Consider the following 15,486-nt stretch of genomic DNA (forward strand, 5'->3'; position numbering starts at 1 on the left):
TCTGCAAGTTTTAAGGTGAAAACAGTGTGACTTTAGACATGTAACTGGAAGTCTGGTACAATTTCATAGTTCTGAGTCTTCATAGTTTATCAGTTTCCCAGTGATAACTCTGGAAGCACAACTCTGTTCCAAAGTGGGCACTGAAACCAGAGAAAATCTGTAGGATAATGATGGCCCATAACTTCTTCTGAATCTTCCTTTGTGTGTGCTTGCCAAGGAAGAGTGTTTGCTGGTGGAGATCAAGAGTGAGAGCTGGATGCTTGAAGCAATTCTCTTTCATAGAGATTTTAGTATTTTCTGGTAATGTTTTAAAAGAACATAAGTGTTTCCTTTCCTGATCATGCTGTGCATAAATTTTAAAAGCATGGTTCTTTTTGGATTGCTCTGGTAGAGCAATCTGGTTTAGCTGAAATGCTGTCTCGTTAATATTTTTCCAAGGCAGGTAAGGACACCTCAAGGTAAGAATAAGCCTCCTGAGAATAGGTTTTCACTCTTTCCTTTTGTTGGTTCTTTACGACGTACAGATTGAAACTAATACTGATCAGCAGTATTTCTCTTTGATTACTTCTACTCCTGAGAAGCAGAATATGATCTTGTGTTCTAAATAAACAGGGGATGCACTGCATCTGAATAAATTAAAAGTAGGCTTTAAAAGTGTTACATACATATAGTTGTAAGGATAAGCAGAGGTTGGTTGGTGTCATTTCCAGCAGGTGCAGAAGAACTGTGGTCAGGCTGTTTGGAGGGCTTGTGAGGGAAAGGGTCAAGTGGTAAGAGTGGTGATTGTGCGTATGCACCTGTATTGCAGTGGTTGGGGGAGACATTAGCATGGGAAACTCTGACCTAATTATAATTAGGGTGGGATAATAAAACCTAATTATAATAAGTGGGGGATGCAAAAGATTGAGCTCAAGACTGTAAGTGCCTTAGTGTAATGCCATAGGTTTCTAAGCTTAAAAAGAAAAAAACTTTACTAAATTTAAAATAACCTCCATAAAACTTAACTGTGAAATCAGATTCGTTTAGTTGGTGGAGAAAGCTGAAAACTTCTTCTTATAACATGATGCTGTAACGCACAAAATATGAGTTCTTGTGAAATGCCCTGAGGATTGGTGCGATGTAGTGGGACAGTACTGTTTAGGGTACTACAGAGCTCTACTGGTGCCATTCCTGAAACAGCACCTCCTACTACTTTGCACTGTCTTCTTCTTACTTGTTTCAGTCAGCTTTTTGAGCAAGTTGCTTCCCTCTGTCTTTGTGAGAGGAGAAGTTGAAGCCAGTCTCTGCTATTTTAAATTCCATTTGCAGTCTTTCTTCTGGGTGCTTTCCTACTTCTGGCACATCAGACAGAATGCAGCTTGCTTCCTAGTAGAGGCTGGAAGGATTGAAGGTCTATGGGGACTCCAAGCTATGCATTTCTGTGCTGGTACTTGCATGCAGAAGTCAATATTGATAAAAAACATGACTTCCTCAAGTGACAGGCTTTGAGCGTCTTTGTTACCTTACTTGATTTGCTTTTTATTGTCTTAATCATGAATGATTCAGTATGTATCTTTTCTTGCTCAGTTCAACTCCATGTGTTTCTTGAGACATTAAATAAAAGCCATGTCTTATCAGTTCACATCAGCAGTCCATGGATGGGGATGTATGTTAGTAAATTTATTTTGAAAATTCTACTTCTACAATTTATTGTGTATGTTGCTGTCTTTGGTACTTTTTGCAAAATAAACACCTAAATTAATTTATGAATTGTAAGAATTGAGTTTACAATACTTCCTGGGCTTTTAGTTATGATGTTTGTCATAGAAGGTTAATTAGGAAAGCAAGGAGGAGAATATACTAGTGTTTACTTAGTGGAGTCTGATTGTTGCATTCTTAGTTGCGTTGCTCATTGGATACAATGAAGAAATTTTCTGTTTAATGTCCCTCTTTGCCTAGAGATCTTTGCCTTCTGTTCTTCCTAACTACAGGGCTAGATTATAGCTTAGTCTCCAAACAGCGTTCCTTTATGGCTGAAGACGAGTTTTATATTCAAGGCTTGCAATATTTTCTCCAGTTCTGTAGAATTAGAATAAGTGCTTCCAGACAACGGTCTGTGATTAAAACAAAACACATTCTTCTTTATGAAAGAAGAGTTAATTTTCTGTGAAATACTAAGATTAGCTTTTTTGCTCACTTTATTCAGGATCATGATATGTCTCATACAGTGTAATAATGTTTTTTTTTCCTCACTAATTTGTGAAATGCTTGTTTAGATACTATGGGTGTGTGTATGTGTTCTTGGTAAGCACTTAATAAACGAGATTGATCTTTTTGGCAAAGGCTGCGTTGTGTAAAACAAATTAAACTTGAAATAACAGTTGTTTCAGATTATTTTTCTGAAAGTGTAATTGCATATATTCTTTTTCCTCCTGGCTGCTGAAATGGGTTTCCCAATAGTGTTTTATTATTCTGTTTTATTTCAACAATACATATATAGCAGTTTTGTTTCCATTCCACTGACAGACCTACAGCCTCCAGTGGTAATTTTTTACCAGCAATTTTTTATAATTGTAATAACTACGGAACTTCATGAAGTATAATGGAAATATTTTTTTTGAAGTTTATATACTATAAATAAAATCCCAATTTCCTTTTTGCTCTGCTAAAAAAGAATGTATATGGAAATTTTTTAAAGCAACAAATGGATTCTGAACTCCCTGTGTATTAGAACATTTCTGAGTATTTCAGTATCCGAAGTTTATATGACTTTTGCTTCTCTCTTAGGCTCCAATTGTGCTAAGAATTGGGATATATGCTAAAATACTTAGTGAGGCACTTAGAACATGTTCCCATATTTTACTGTATGCTTAGGTCCAATTTTAGTGGTGTGCAGCAAGGGTGAATCAAACCAAACTCATAGTTGTTACTGTGAAGGAGGCTCAGGAGCATAGTGGTCTGTCACACACTTCTTCCTGCATGCTGCTGTTAGATGTTGGACCACAACCTCCTGTTGTGGGCTGGGCTGCCTCCTGAGAGCTTAGTTCAGCCTTGCCCTCAGGTTTATGTGGTGAACATTTTTCAAAAATACTCAGACTTTTGAGGATCTTGTGTGCTGAGAGGTCAGATTTTTTTACAGTGCTTGTCTGCATATATAGGCAATTAATTATCATTTTAACATCGCTCTTTTGCTGCTTTAGTCAAAAAACGTTCAGAGAGTTAAGGAGTTGAGCAGCTGCCCTTCCATTAGATCTTTGTTTTCATACTGTAAAGGGGCGTGTTGACTGATACAGGTCTTAATTCCTTTGCTTGGACTGCATTCCAGCACAGTGATTTTGCTGTGTGTTTATACACGAAACAAAATACCTATTCACATCATAGTTAATAAATGTTAGTATTTATTAATGTCAACATTTTAATTAATAGATACTTATTCATTATTTAAAACAAAACAAAAAAGAGCTGTGTGAATGGTTATGAAAAGAACTTAACTGTTAAAATAGTGTCTTTTGTGAGTGGCTCTCAGAGACAGCAAACAGTACATGCCTGCATTAGATAACTGAAAAGATGGTTCTGACTTGAACCTTTGCTGCCTTTTTCCCTCATTGTTTATGGTTCCATGCTGGTGTGTTCCTATGTAAAACCAAACATCTTTTATGTTTAGGGAAAGGAGTAATAGAAGTGTCGGTGTTTGTTAACATATTTGACAAACTGTGGCAGCAAAAGCTATCCTTTTTATATTTTGGCATGAACAATCGTCCTTTTATTGGTCCATTAATGCTATTTCAGAGCATCGCGCTGTATCCACAGGCAATAATTTAGCAGCTGTTTATCAGGAGCTTTCATAAAGCTTTGAATAGTATTATAACATTCAGTAACCCTAACAACAGCATTTCAGAATCTGTGCCGGTTTAAATGGGATATCTGTGAATGTAGATGTTCAGGGATGCGTGACCCACATAACCTATAAATTTGATTGGAAGTTACAGTGCTGGCATAGGCTGATGGATAGCAGATTAGAGCCCTGATTAACCATGTGATTCACAGGCTGAGAATATATTGTCCTAAGAAAGATTCATCAGATGCAATCAGAATTTCAAGTGGTCAGATGAAATTCAAATGTGCTGTGTGCTTTTTCTTTCTTTTTCCTTGCGCTTTTCTTCTTGAGTTCCCTTCCTCTATTTATTTATTTATTTATTTTATTTCCAATGCTGAAAAATACTTCTTTGATGAATCTGCTCCTCACCCTAAAGCTGTCTGTCTGTTATTCATCAGAAAGCAGGTCGCAGTTCAGTGAGCAGAAGAAAAGATTTTAATAGAAGCTGTGCCAAGGGCTGTAATGCATCATTTTAGGGCCCTAATTACATTACAATGACAAATATCAATGGTGACAACAGCAATAACCTACATCCTTTAATGGCTGTGCTGGAAAAGGAGTTTGGGCGCTGCGCCATTAGATTAGACTTGGTTTCAAAACATAGGCCATTAGAAGTGTGTGTCCTCAGCATTATTGGCCGATAACTGGAGCCCAGTGGGAAGGCCTGTAAATAAATGATGCCTCTCTAAGGCTTGGTCCCATGGGAAAAAGGAGGCAAAATTACATGGCCGTGGAAGCAGCAGTGTTTCCGAGGCAACTTTAGCTTTCAATGTGAGGAACTGGCTGCCCAATTTTATGAAATCATACTTTTTCCTTCTCCTTCCAAATAGGCTGATTGGGAAAAGCCAATAGGCGCGGCATCTAAGAGAAAAGAGAAGTCCTTATGCTGGTTTTTTAAGCGTGATTTTTTCAAAAATCTTTGTCAGTATGGAAATGTAAAGCAGACTCGTGTTTTTGTTTCATCTCTTACTTTTCATATTATTTGAAGTGAGAGTTTTCAGGCCTGGTCTGATGGAATGAGCCTACGAAGGTGCTAGCATTAGTAACATTGCTTCATCTTTGGATTGTAGGGTGGCCTTACAGAAACCTAGGTCAGTCAATTAGCTCCTTTTTATTATGTTACAGTAAACAATCGAGTGTATTACTGTAGTATTATTCTGTACAGTTAATTGAAGAAATAGTTGCAGTGTTAAGACGGGATACTTTGTATTCACTTACATGAAAATGTGTGATCCAGATTGTTCGGGGATTTTTTTGTACATCATCTGCTCTTTTTCATGTTAAGCAAAAAAATGCATAAATGGCGTGTTTTGTTTCTTGAGTTGTTATGGTTTAGGATCATTAATTTAATACATAATAAGGAACACAGTAATGAGAAAATATTCTGACATCATTGAATGTTGTTAACTCTTCAATTCTGGACCACTGGAAATGTGTAATGCAGACACCATTTCTAAGGCAACACAAATAGTGTCCTCTGACAGTCTTGCCATCCTTACACTGGGAGTAAGCATTTGCTGAAAGCGCCTTGTACCTTTTGCATTTGGCTATTTGAGTACATAGGGTGCATCAGGAGAGCTTGGTGATAAAACATTGAATGTATTTCATGCCATTTTATCCAGGTGTGTATAAAAGCGCTTTAAATTCTCAGATCACATAGTTTACTTCCTCCTCTGGTAATTTGCTTATTGCTGTAAGTTAGCATGTGTGTGTGCATACAGCTTGTCCATACTTTTTGCTGTAGATATTTGCTGACGGTTAAATTATGATATAGATAGATTGTTTCTATGAAAATTTGGGAACGAGGGAAATCCCCTTTAAAATTTTGTTTTCTGCTTCAGGCATCATGTGTCACTCTCAAACACTGAGGCTAAACTCTGCCGTGTCTTTGCTGTGTGTGTCCCACACACAGAGTGTCAGTGTGGCTGCCATCTGGAAGGAGGGTTGGCTGTGGTGTGTTCCTGATGCTTGGAAGAACATGAACTTTCATCTGCAGACCATTCTCTTAACTAGTGTGTAAAAAGAACTGATTTTTCTTTCTCAAAATAAGCAGAATTACAGTTTTAGCAGCAAAAACAGCAGCTACTGGACAGTTACTGATAAAGCGCTAGTCATTTCCAAAATATTTGTAAGATTGGGGTTAGAAGACGCTGCATCCTTGAGTATTTGACAATAGCTCAGTGTCTGTGTTATGGTTCTTGAAGTCTTTTTTGGAAATAGCAAGGGGCACCCAAAGACAGTAATATTCTGAGAATGTTCAAGTGCAATTACTTTGGAGCCAGGCCTAAGCACTGTGGAGTAATAAAGCAGATTGTTAACTTTTCATGAAGTCTCCTTGGCTCTGGCAGACAGTGTAGATAAGAAACTTTGAGGTTTTGGGCTTCAGAGCATTATAACCTTCCTAGGATTTGTGCAGGCACCCAGCACTCCATTTCTCCAGCATGTCGACCCAAGGGCAGGCAGCTGTACTTTTGTAGTCCTGTGGTGAAGTCCTGCTGCTTGGTTGAGTTGCTCTGTTGCTGCTGAGTGCCACCTAAAGTGCCTTGCTCCCTGGGCTGATGTATCAGCTTGCTCTTCAGATGACTCCATCATTCCCTTTCACCATTAGGTGGTATGGAGCACTTACTCCTGAATACTTTCTGCTTTTGTTACCCTTCCCAAGACTTTTTAGTAGTTATTCGTGTGCTTCAAAGCAACTGTATTTATGCAAGTTGCTATGATTTTTATCCAAATGTAGTGTTGCAGATGTTAAAACATAACTATATATACAACCACACGACTAAGAAAGCTCATTGCTAAGGAAGTGAAGACCAGTTTAATGAGGATGGAGTCTTTACACATGGCTATGCCTAGGAAAGCTTTCTGATTGTTGTGACTGGCCTAGCAAGCCTCTTTGGCCAGCTGGGAAATACCGATGGGTGTCTTGGTGTCCCCTGAAGCCCTTGAGGTTCTTGTATATGTGGGGCTGGGTGCCGCATTGCTTAGCTTCACTTTCTTGCCTGGGTGGACTCTCACTGTTCTGCATCCAGCAGGACTCTTGAAAAGAACTTATAAACAGGAGGGGAAGCAGCTATTTACAAGGGTGCATTGTGATAGGACAAGGGGGAACGGTCTTAAACTGAGACAGGGAATGTTAAGGTTAGATATTAGGAGGAAGTTTTTCACACAGAGGGTGGTGACACACTGGAACAGATTGCCTAAGGAGGTTGTGGATCCCCATTCCTGGAGGCTCTGAGCAGCCTGGTCTGGTGGTTGGCGACCCTGCACACAGCAGGGGGGTTGAAACTTGATGATCTTTGTGGTCCTTTTCAACCCAGGCCATTTGGTGATTCTAGGACTACTACCAAGAGGTCTGTTAAAGCTGTGGAACCTGCTGCTCACCTATACCAGCTGCTTACAACATTTTGCAAGTAACGTTTTGGATTGGTGCTGCCCAGGCTCGGAGTTAGCCTGAGGTAAATTTCTGTGTGAATACTGAGAAAACACTTTTCATGTATTTTTTGGCCATAAGAACAGTTAAAGAGACATATAATTCTATGTGGATGGGGGAATTATTAAAATAAAAACACTGTAGCCTAATACCTTAATTTAGGAGATATGCCCTGAAATACGTTGAATGAAATTATTTTGGTTGACCGAGCTATATTCTGGCTAAACTAGAATTTATGAGTTTGATGGAGAAGTAGATGAAATTTTATAACCTGTGTTACTTAGGAGGTCAGATAAGACAGTTTTAATAGCTCCTTCTGGCCTTGAAATCTGTGAATCCCTGAACCTTTCTGAGTTACCAGAGTATCTGAGGGAGGCTCCAATATGAGTTAGAGACTGTGGTGTTTTGGGGCATTTCCCTCACGTGGAAAAGCCTCTGAGAGCAGGATATGTAGTTTTCTCTGTTTAAAGGCACTCAGGAGATTCCTTTAGAAAATACAACGGTGTGGCTTGGACCCAAAATTTGGAAATGACTGAATTAATGGTGCTTGAACCACTGCAGCACAGGTACTTTGGAACTGTGAGTTGTCTTACATTCTACAATGCCTTAATCAAACAATGGATCTCAAATAGTGCAGTGCTAGTTCATATAGTCTTTGTGTCTGGAGTTAGGCATAAACCTTGTGCCCCCTGCATTGCTTTATGTAACAAGTACTTCATAAGAGTAAAACAAGTGAAATAGCGTAGAGTAAAATAGTACAGTAAACACTGTCTATTAAAGGGATTTTTTAAGCTTTAGACTGTAGAATGTTACAGACATGTATTGACCTTTGTAACCAGATGATGATTTAGCTTTGTGATGGACATATTCTCAAGTGTTATTCAAGGTGCCTATGCTGCTAATAAAACAGTATATGAATGTCAAATAAGTATTAGAATGCATAAATTTAATGAGATGGGGGCTTGCATTAACCATGAAAATCAGTGAGAAGTTGCTGGGATGGTACAGTGTAGATACTGATATAATCTGTAGGAGTTTGAATGGATTTTCTATTGATCAAATCAATTGAAATTGTATTGAGAAGTAGTGTGTGTGAATTCAAAAGTGTATTCACAGTGTGCACAAGGGGGCAGAGTTAGTTTCACATGTACCTTACCTCCAGCATACCGCGTATTCTGGTTACCTGGCTGTATAACTGTAATATTCCTTGAGCACAGTTTTATTTTACATACAGTTCTCTCATTTTACTGCTGTTTCTAAACCATTCAGTTCCGGGATTATTTCTAAAGATAAGCATTTTTGAGGGGAGTGAATAGCGAAAAGACTGGAGGGTTGCTGGTAAAGGAAGGAAGTCCAGATTGCACAAGTTTGTATATACTTGTCACATGGTTAGTAATTTTGCAGGAAAAATATTCTGTCCTACTGTATTGTGAGAAACTGACCCTGGTTATGATTTATTACAAGAAAGTTAAAATTTATTGCAAGAAAGTCAACATTACTTTAAATATTCTGCTGCCTAAGCTGTAATTCTTGTATCTCCACCGAGATTTGCAGAATAGATACACAGAATAAGAATTGATCTGCAGTATAGAAATAAAACACCATTTATTACCCATTTCTGATCACAATTGCTTAATAAAAGTAACTGCTGTTAATCCATGGTTTGGTCATATCAAAAATATGACACAATAGTGCAAAACATCTAACCTTATAAGATATGTGGTAAAATGATTCCCAGTGGAGTTTTATATTGTGTTGCTAATGTTCACATGAAGAACAATGTACATATAGAAGTAACTGGCTTATTTGTTCACTTACAGTTACATTGCTGTAATTTGAAGTGATGCTGCTTTTGCTTCCTGGGAGAGAATTTAGAGCAATCCACAGTATTCTGTTTATCTTCTTGTTACATCCACTGAAGACTTTTTCATTATAAGTTAATGTATTTGATTACATAGTGAAAGTGAACATTTCTGTGTATCATATGGAATTTCTAAACTGTGTTTTGTTTTGTTTTGTTTTTTAAAGGAAAACTTTTTAGTCAGAAGTGATAGGCTTCTAGGAATTGTTGAACTGGCATCCAGATTTTTGTTAAGTTCTGCTAGCCAGAGGAGGGCTGGAGATGGAAGCAAACAAAAAACATGTATTCTGCATTCATGGTTGACAGTTGAGTCTGAGAATTTATATAATTAAACTTTTTTCTACTTGTCATTTGCAGGCAGAAATTGTGAAGAGGCTGAACGCTATATGTGCACAAGTCATTCCCTTCCTGTCCCAAGAGGTAGGTAGTGGTTTTTACTCATACCAGTCTAAATAGTTGCCTTGTTATAGTCCCTCTTGTTGAAGTGGGACTTCGTGTTGAGATACTTCACTTAAGAATCTTACAGTGCTTCATTTGACTTTCCAGTGTGTTATTCTCATTGTAACTTAATTATCTTCTCCAATTCCATTATAATGTAATTTATATGTACTTACTTGAAATGAAGAGTGTTGTGATGTGTTAAACAAAATTTTAGTTGTTCAAATATTTTGCTGTCATGTACAAATGTAGTTTTGCTCCCAATTCTGACTTTGTCAATCTGAAATCAGAGGATAGCTTGCCAAAAAGGTAGGAAGGCATGATTTATGCTACATTCTTGGCGGAAGGCTTTGAAGTTTAGTAGAAACTTCTGTTTTGGTGTACTGAGTGGTGGTGTTCCACAGACTTACAAATGCAACTTTTTTTCTGCCTGTTTTCTCATCCCGGACTGGTTATTACCTTTAAATCCTTTTATTATTTCTGTGTATTTTTGCAATATAGACAGAACATCGAAACTTACTGTAAGCTGATTTCTGTAAGCGCTACTTTTCTTGAAATTACGATTTGCTGGTATTATCTTGAATGCTCAGTAGATGGTTTGAAGGGCACTGGAATTTGGGGGAGTTGGTTGGATCTTGCATGGAGCCTTGAAGTTGCAGGCATGGGTGAAGGGAATAGTCTGTGTGATTCGTGAAAGGAGTCATTGGGTATGTGATGGCTTCCCTTGCCCACCCCTCCAGGACAACAGATGAGGAGTTGTGTGTGCTTCTGTTTAATTTGAGGTTTCACTGCTGTAGCATGGAAGTTAGAGCTGGAAGCTGTATTTCTTTGTAGTGTAATCTATAAAATGTATTTGTACCTGTCAGTGTGCTAGGACTCTCTTTTCTGCCTTCTCAGCTGTCTCGTAATGTACTGTTGCTTTTCAGGGGAGCTGTTAGTCATGCTGTGTTCTAAAGGCCGTGTGCTCAACATCAGCATTCTGCTGATGCTTTGTGTGTGTATATGTGTGCATGCATCTGCCTGTGTTTGAGAAGAAAATGATGCTATCAGAACTAGAACTTGGCAATGTTCATGAGTGTGTCAGTGCTCTTTGCCTTTAAAGATAGGTTTGTGGTAACTAAATGATGTGTAATTATCTAATTATATTGCTGGGGGACCAGAATTCAAGTATTGTTTGGATCTAAAACAAGTAACTACTGGTGTTGTATTTTGCTACAGAATCACTGTACTTTTAGTTATGGGTTTTCATTTGCTGCACAGAATCATAGAATCACAAGGTTGGGAAGGACCTACAAGATCATCTAGTCCAATCATCCTCCCATTACCATTGCTACCACAGGCTACTAAACCATATCTCGTAGCTACTCATCCATTTGAGGGCGAGGACACTTAAACACTGCCAGGGATGGTGACTCCACCACCTCCCTGGGCAGCCATTCCAGTGCCTGACCACTCTGAGAGAAAAAGATTTTCCTTATGTCTAACCTAAACCTCCTCTGGTACAACTTGTGGCCATTTCCTCGGGTCCTGTTTGTTGCCTGGGAGAAGAGGCCAAACCTCTCCTCATCACAGCCTCCCTTCAAGAAGCTGTAGAGCATGATGAGGTTTCCTCTGAGCCTCCTCTTCTCTAGACTAAACAATCCCAGGTCCGTCAGCTGCTCCTCGTAAGATCTGTGCTCCAGACCCCTCACCAGTTTTGCTGCCCTTCTCTTCCAGGACCTCAATGTCTTATTTGTAGTGAGGGGCCCTCCAGGCAAACAAGGGTACCCAAACAATGGTATACCTGTCCATGCCACAGATAGCCAGTTTCCCCAGGAGAATGCTGTGAGAGACGGTGTTAAAGACTTTGCTGAAGTCTCAGTAGACTGCATCAACAGCCTTTCCCTTGTTTACCAGTCTGGTCACCCAGTCTTAGGAGGAGATGACGTTGGTCAAGCACGACCTGCCTTTCATGAGCCTGGGCTGGCTGAGCCACGTGGGCATGTGCCATGTGATCTCACCCAAGATGATTTGCTCCATAACCTTCCCTGGTACTGAGGTCAGGCTGACAGACCTGTAGTTCCCCGTATCCTCCTTACGGCTCTTCTTGTAGATGGGAGTCACATCGGCAAGCCTCCAATCCTCTGTGAGCTCTCCAGATATCCAGGAGCACTGGTAGATGGCTGACAGCGGCTCAGCAATCACCCCCGCCAGTTCCCTCCTCACTCTAGGATGGAGCCTGTCCGGTGCCATGGACTTGTGACAGTCCAGATGGAGGAGGGGCTCTCTAACTGTCTCCACCTGAATCACCATGCGTGTATTCTGAAGCATCCCAGACTTCCAGAGCAGGGCGTAAAGTGCCCTGAGGATAACTGATCTGCCTATTAAAGGCAGATGTAAAGAAGGCATTGAGGACCTCAGCCTTCTCCTTCTCCTTAGTGGTCATGTTCCCCGCTGCATCAAGTAAAGGATGGAAATTCTCCGTGGTTCTTCTCTTACCATTGGTACCTTTGTAAAAGGACTTCTTATTCTCTTTGACTGCAGTGGCCAATCTGAATTCAAATTGGGCTTTTGCCTTCCTAACTTCCTCTCTGTATACCTTAGCAGCTTCCCTGTAATCTCCCCAAGTAGCCTGTCCCTTCTTCCAGAGGACATAGACTCTCTTTTTCTTGCAGAGTTTCAACAGTAGTTCCCAGTTCATGCACACTGGTCTTCCCCTGCAGCTTGCCTTACAGCATTCAGGGACAGCTGTTCTTGTGCCCTTATGATTTGCATCTTGAGCAGTGTCCATGCTTCCTGGACCCCTCTATTCTTAAGGCGAAACTCCCTAGGGACCCATGCTACAAGCATCCTGCACAGGTCAAAGTCTGCCCTCTTGAAGTTCAAGATAGCAATTCTGCTAGTCACCCTTCTGGCATCTCCAAAAATAGAGAATTCTATGATTTCATGGTCACTCTGCCCAAGACAATCCCCATCCTTCACATCTCTCACCAGTCCTTCTCTATTAGTGAAGAGCAGGTCTAGCAGAGCATCAACCCTGGTAGGCTCTCATACCAGCTGTGTAAGGAAGCTGACTTCCATGCACTCTAGAAACCTCCTGGACTGCATCCTCTGTCCTGTGTTATACTTCCAACATGTATCAGGAAAGTCAGAGTCTCCCAGGAGAACAAGTGCTGGCAATCACGCAACTTCTGCAGTCTGCTCATAGAATGCCTTGTCCTTCTCTTCATCCTGATTAGGTGGTCTGTAGCAGACCCCCATCAAGATGTTGCCCCTGTAGACCTTTCTCCTGATCGTTATCCATAGACACTCAACTTCGTCATTCTCAACCCCGAGGTCTTCAACATCAAAACTGTCTTTAATATAAAGGGCCACACCACCACCCTTCCTTCCTCGTCTGTCCATTCCACAGAGCTTGTAGCCATCCATCACAGCACTCCAGTCATGGAAGTGGTCGCACCACATTTCGGTAATAGCAACTAGGTCGTAGATAGCCTGTCACACAATTGCTTCTGAGCCCTCCTGCTTGTTGGCTGTGCTGTGTGCATTGGTGTAAATGCGCTTCAGCTCAGTCATCTGCCTCACCCCCACTCAAGCATCGTTCCCCTAGGCTCATCTCTTGTGAGCCTTGTTTTGTCCCGTTTCCCTGTCATTGCTAGTTTAAATCTCTTTTGATAAGCCCCGCTAGTTCCTGCACTAGGATTTGTTTTCCCCTTTGAGACAGGTGCGTTCCATGCACAGACAATAAGCCAGGATCCGGGTATACTGCCCCATGATCAAAGAACTCAAAGTTTCTGCCTTGACACCAGCCTCTGAGCCAATTATTCATTGCTTGCGCTTTCCAAGCCTGTTCCATGTCCCTCATTGCCCTTGAAGGTATAGAACAAAAGATCACTTGCGCTCCCGCTCCTTGGACTAAATGTCCTAAACCCCTGAAATCTTTCTTCGTAGTTCATAGGCTTCTCTGAGCAATTTCATAACTGCCCACCTGAACTATGAGTAATGGAAAGTTGTCAGTGGACCTAACCAGCTTTAGGAGTTTCCTGATTATGTCCCTGACCCGGGCCCCAGGAAGGCAGCACAGTTACTGATGGCTTGGGTCTGGTCTGCATATGGGACCCTCTGTTCCTCTGAGAAGAGAGTCACCCTCCACGGTCACCTTTCTTTCTTTCCTGACAGAGGCAGTCTCAAGGTGTGGTTACCACCTCACCATAGGCTCCCTCCTAGGCAGATCCTCCATTGCCTCACCACTCATCTCCCCTTCAACCTCCAGCGTATGAAACCTGTTTCTTAGAGAAAGCTGGGGAAGCGAGGTAGGCAGGCAGACAGGAATAACACAGCATATAAAAATGAGGTGCAAAGCTGATTCATACTCATGCTAAAGTGAGCACAGAAATGTCACGATTTTGAAACAAAGGCAGGATTGAGTTCTTGGCAGGCAAAGCTGTGATCTTGGCAAAGGCACAGGATCAGCATTTCTATGACAGAGACATCTTTTCCAGAGTATGCAGTACAGTGTTTAGAAACTTTGTACCAGAATACTCCTACTGGAACTGCTATTTTCAGAAGAATTATTGAGCAGAACGTTATTACAGTATGTAATAGCAGGTTGTGCCGCTCTGCTTGCTCTGCTTCCAGATCCCAGGCTGTTCTTCCTGGAACAAGCATGGTTCTTGCCATGAAGAAAGAGAGCTTAAAGTACATCTGAAGAGAGACATGTTTGATTCACAGTGACTGATGGATTTTGGCCCTCAGCTTTGATTTTGGAAGTGCTAGCCTGCATTGCCGCTGTGTGCTCACACGGATTTAAAAGAAGAAAATACACTTAAGTTTTTGAGATTTAGCATTAGTGGCATCCTGCTTAGGTGAGCTCAGACTCTGCCCTGTTTTTCATTTGCTCTCCAGTGCCTGCAGCTGCATCAACCAGGAGTCCTTCTCCTGAAAGCTGGAATTAGCACAATTAAAGTGCATGTATTAGAAAGAGAGGAGGCACTGTGATCGCCCTGCATCTTATTTCTTACATCTCTTCCTTCAGTCAAGGCTGATCTCCCTTGTGGTGCTCACTTGCAGTAACTTTTGAACCATGAGCCAAGGGGCTTGATCAGTGTTTGACAGCATTCTGGACTTCAAGCTAAGCATGGAGGATATCACTTCAAAACAACTTTGAACTTAACTATTAACTGTATTCCAACATCTTCTCATTGACATGCTTGCTGTAGGAACTACGTAGATAGAAGACAGAGATGGCTGAGATTGTAAACTTAAAAAATTACATTGTTCCATTCCACTTCTGTTATGGGTACAGTATGACCTCATGAGGGCTTAAACACAGCAGTGTCATTGTGCTTTGTGACTGCTGTTTACTTTTTTAGGTTTTAGGTCAGAGCTTTAAGAAGTTATAGGTCTGAAAGCAGACCTGCCTGTGGTTTCTGCCCTATCGAGCTGCTGCTTTTCAAAACCATGGCCCACAAACTTTCCTTCAGCTATTTGCATGAGTCTTGTTTACCAAGTCTTACAGCTTCTTCTCTGTGTATACTCTGTGATATTGAAGCTCTTTGGGCTATACAGGAAATTGAAAGGTCAAAATAAGTTCACAAATAAGGCATTTTTGTATGTGGTGACATAGACAAAAGGGATCACTTCTAAAAAGCCGCTGTACACATTTGTATTACTTGGAGGCAAGTGTATTTTCTAGTTTATCTAGTAAGATGGAAAAGGGACTAGAAGAATTGAATACAGAAGCACAAAAAGACTTTTCATATATCTTGATAGTGCTGCTGAAGGTGATACTTTTCATATTAGAGTTAAGAAAATCTTAGTGATTCTTTGACATCTATTATACAGTAACATTTTTCAATCAGGTTGTATTGGCGTGTGCTAATGAGGCAAAAGAGAACTGGTCTTCAGTTTCAAGCATTCTGC

At 40.6% G+C, this 15,486-nt stretch overlaps 1 protein-coding gene across 2 annotated transcripts in view; it reads left to right on the forward strand.

Moving 5' to 3' along the window:
* Positions 1 to 15,486, forward strand: part of TLE4 (TLE family member 4, transcriptional corepressor) — a 101,781-nt gene that overhangs the window by 20,942 nt on the left and 65,353 nt on the right. For both annotated transcript variants that reach the window (XM_042877449.1, XM_042877451.1), the window contains exon 5: positions 9,505 to 9,567. In XM_042877449.1, coding sequence (XP_042733383.1) covers positions 9,505 to 9,567 — 63 coding nt within the window. The remainder of the gene's footprint in view (positions 1 to 9,504; positions 9,568 to 15,486) is intronic.

Source organism: Lagopus leucura, unplaced genomic scaffold, assembly GCF_019238085.1.
Source record: "Lagopus leucura isolate 7727_CA_CO unplaced genomic scaffold, USGS_WTPT01 Super-Scaffold_100018, whole genome shotgun sequence".
NCBI lineage: Eukaryota > Metazoa > Chordata > Aves > Galliformes > Phasianidae > Lagopus > Lagopus leucura.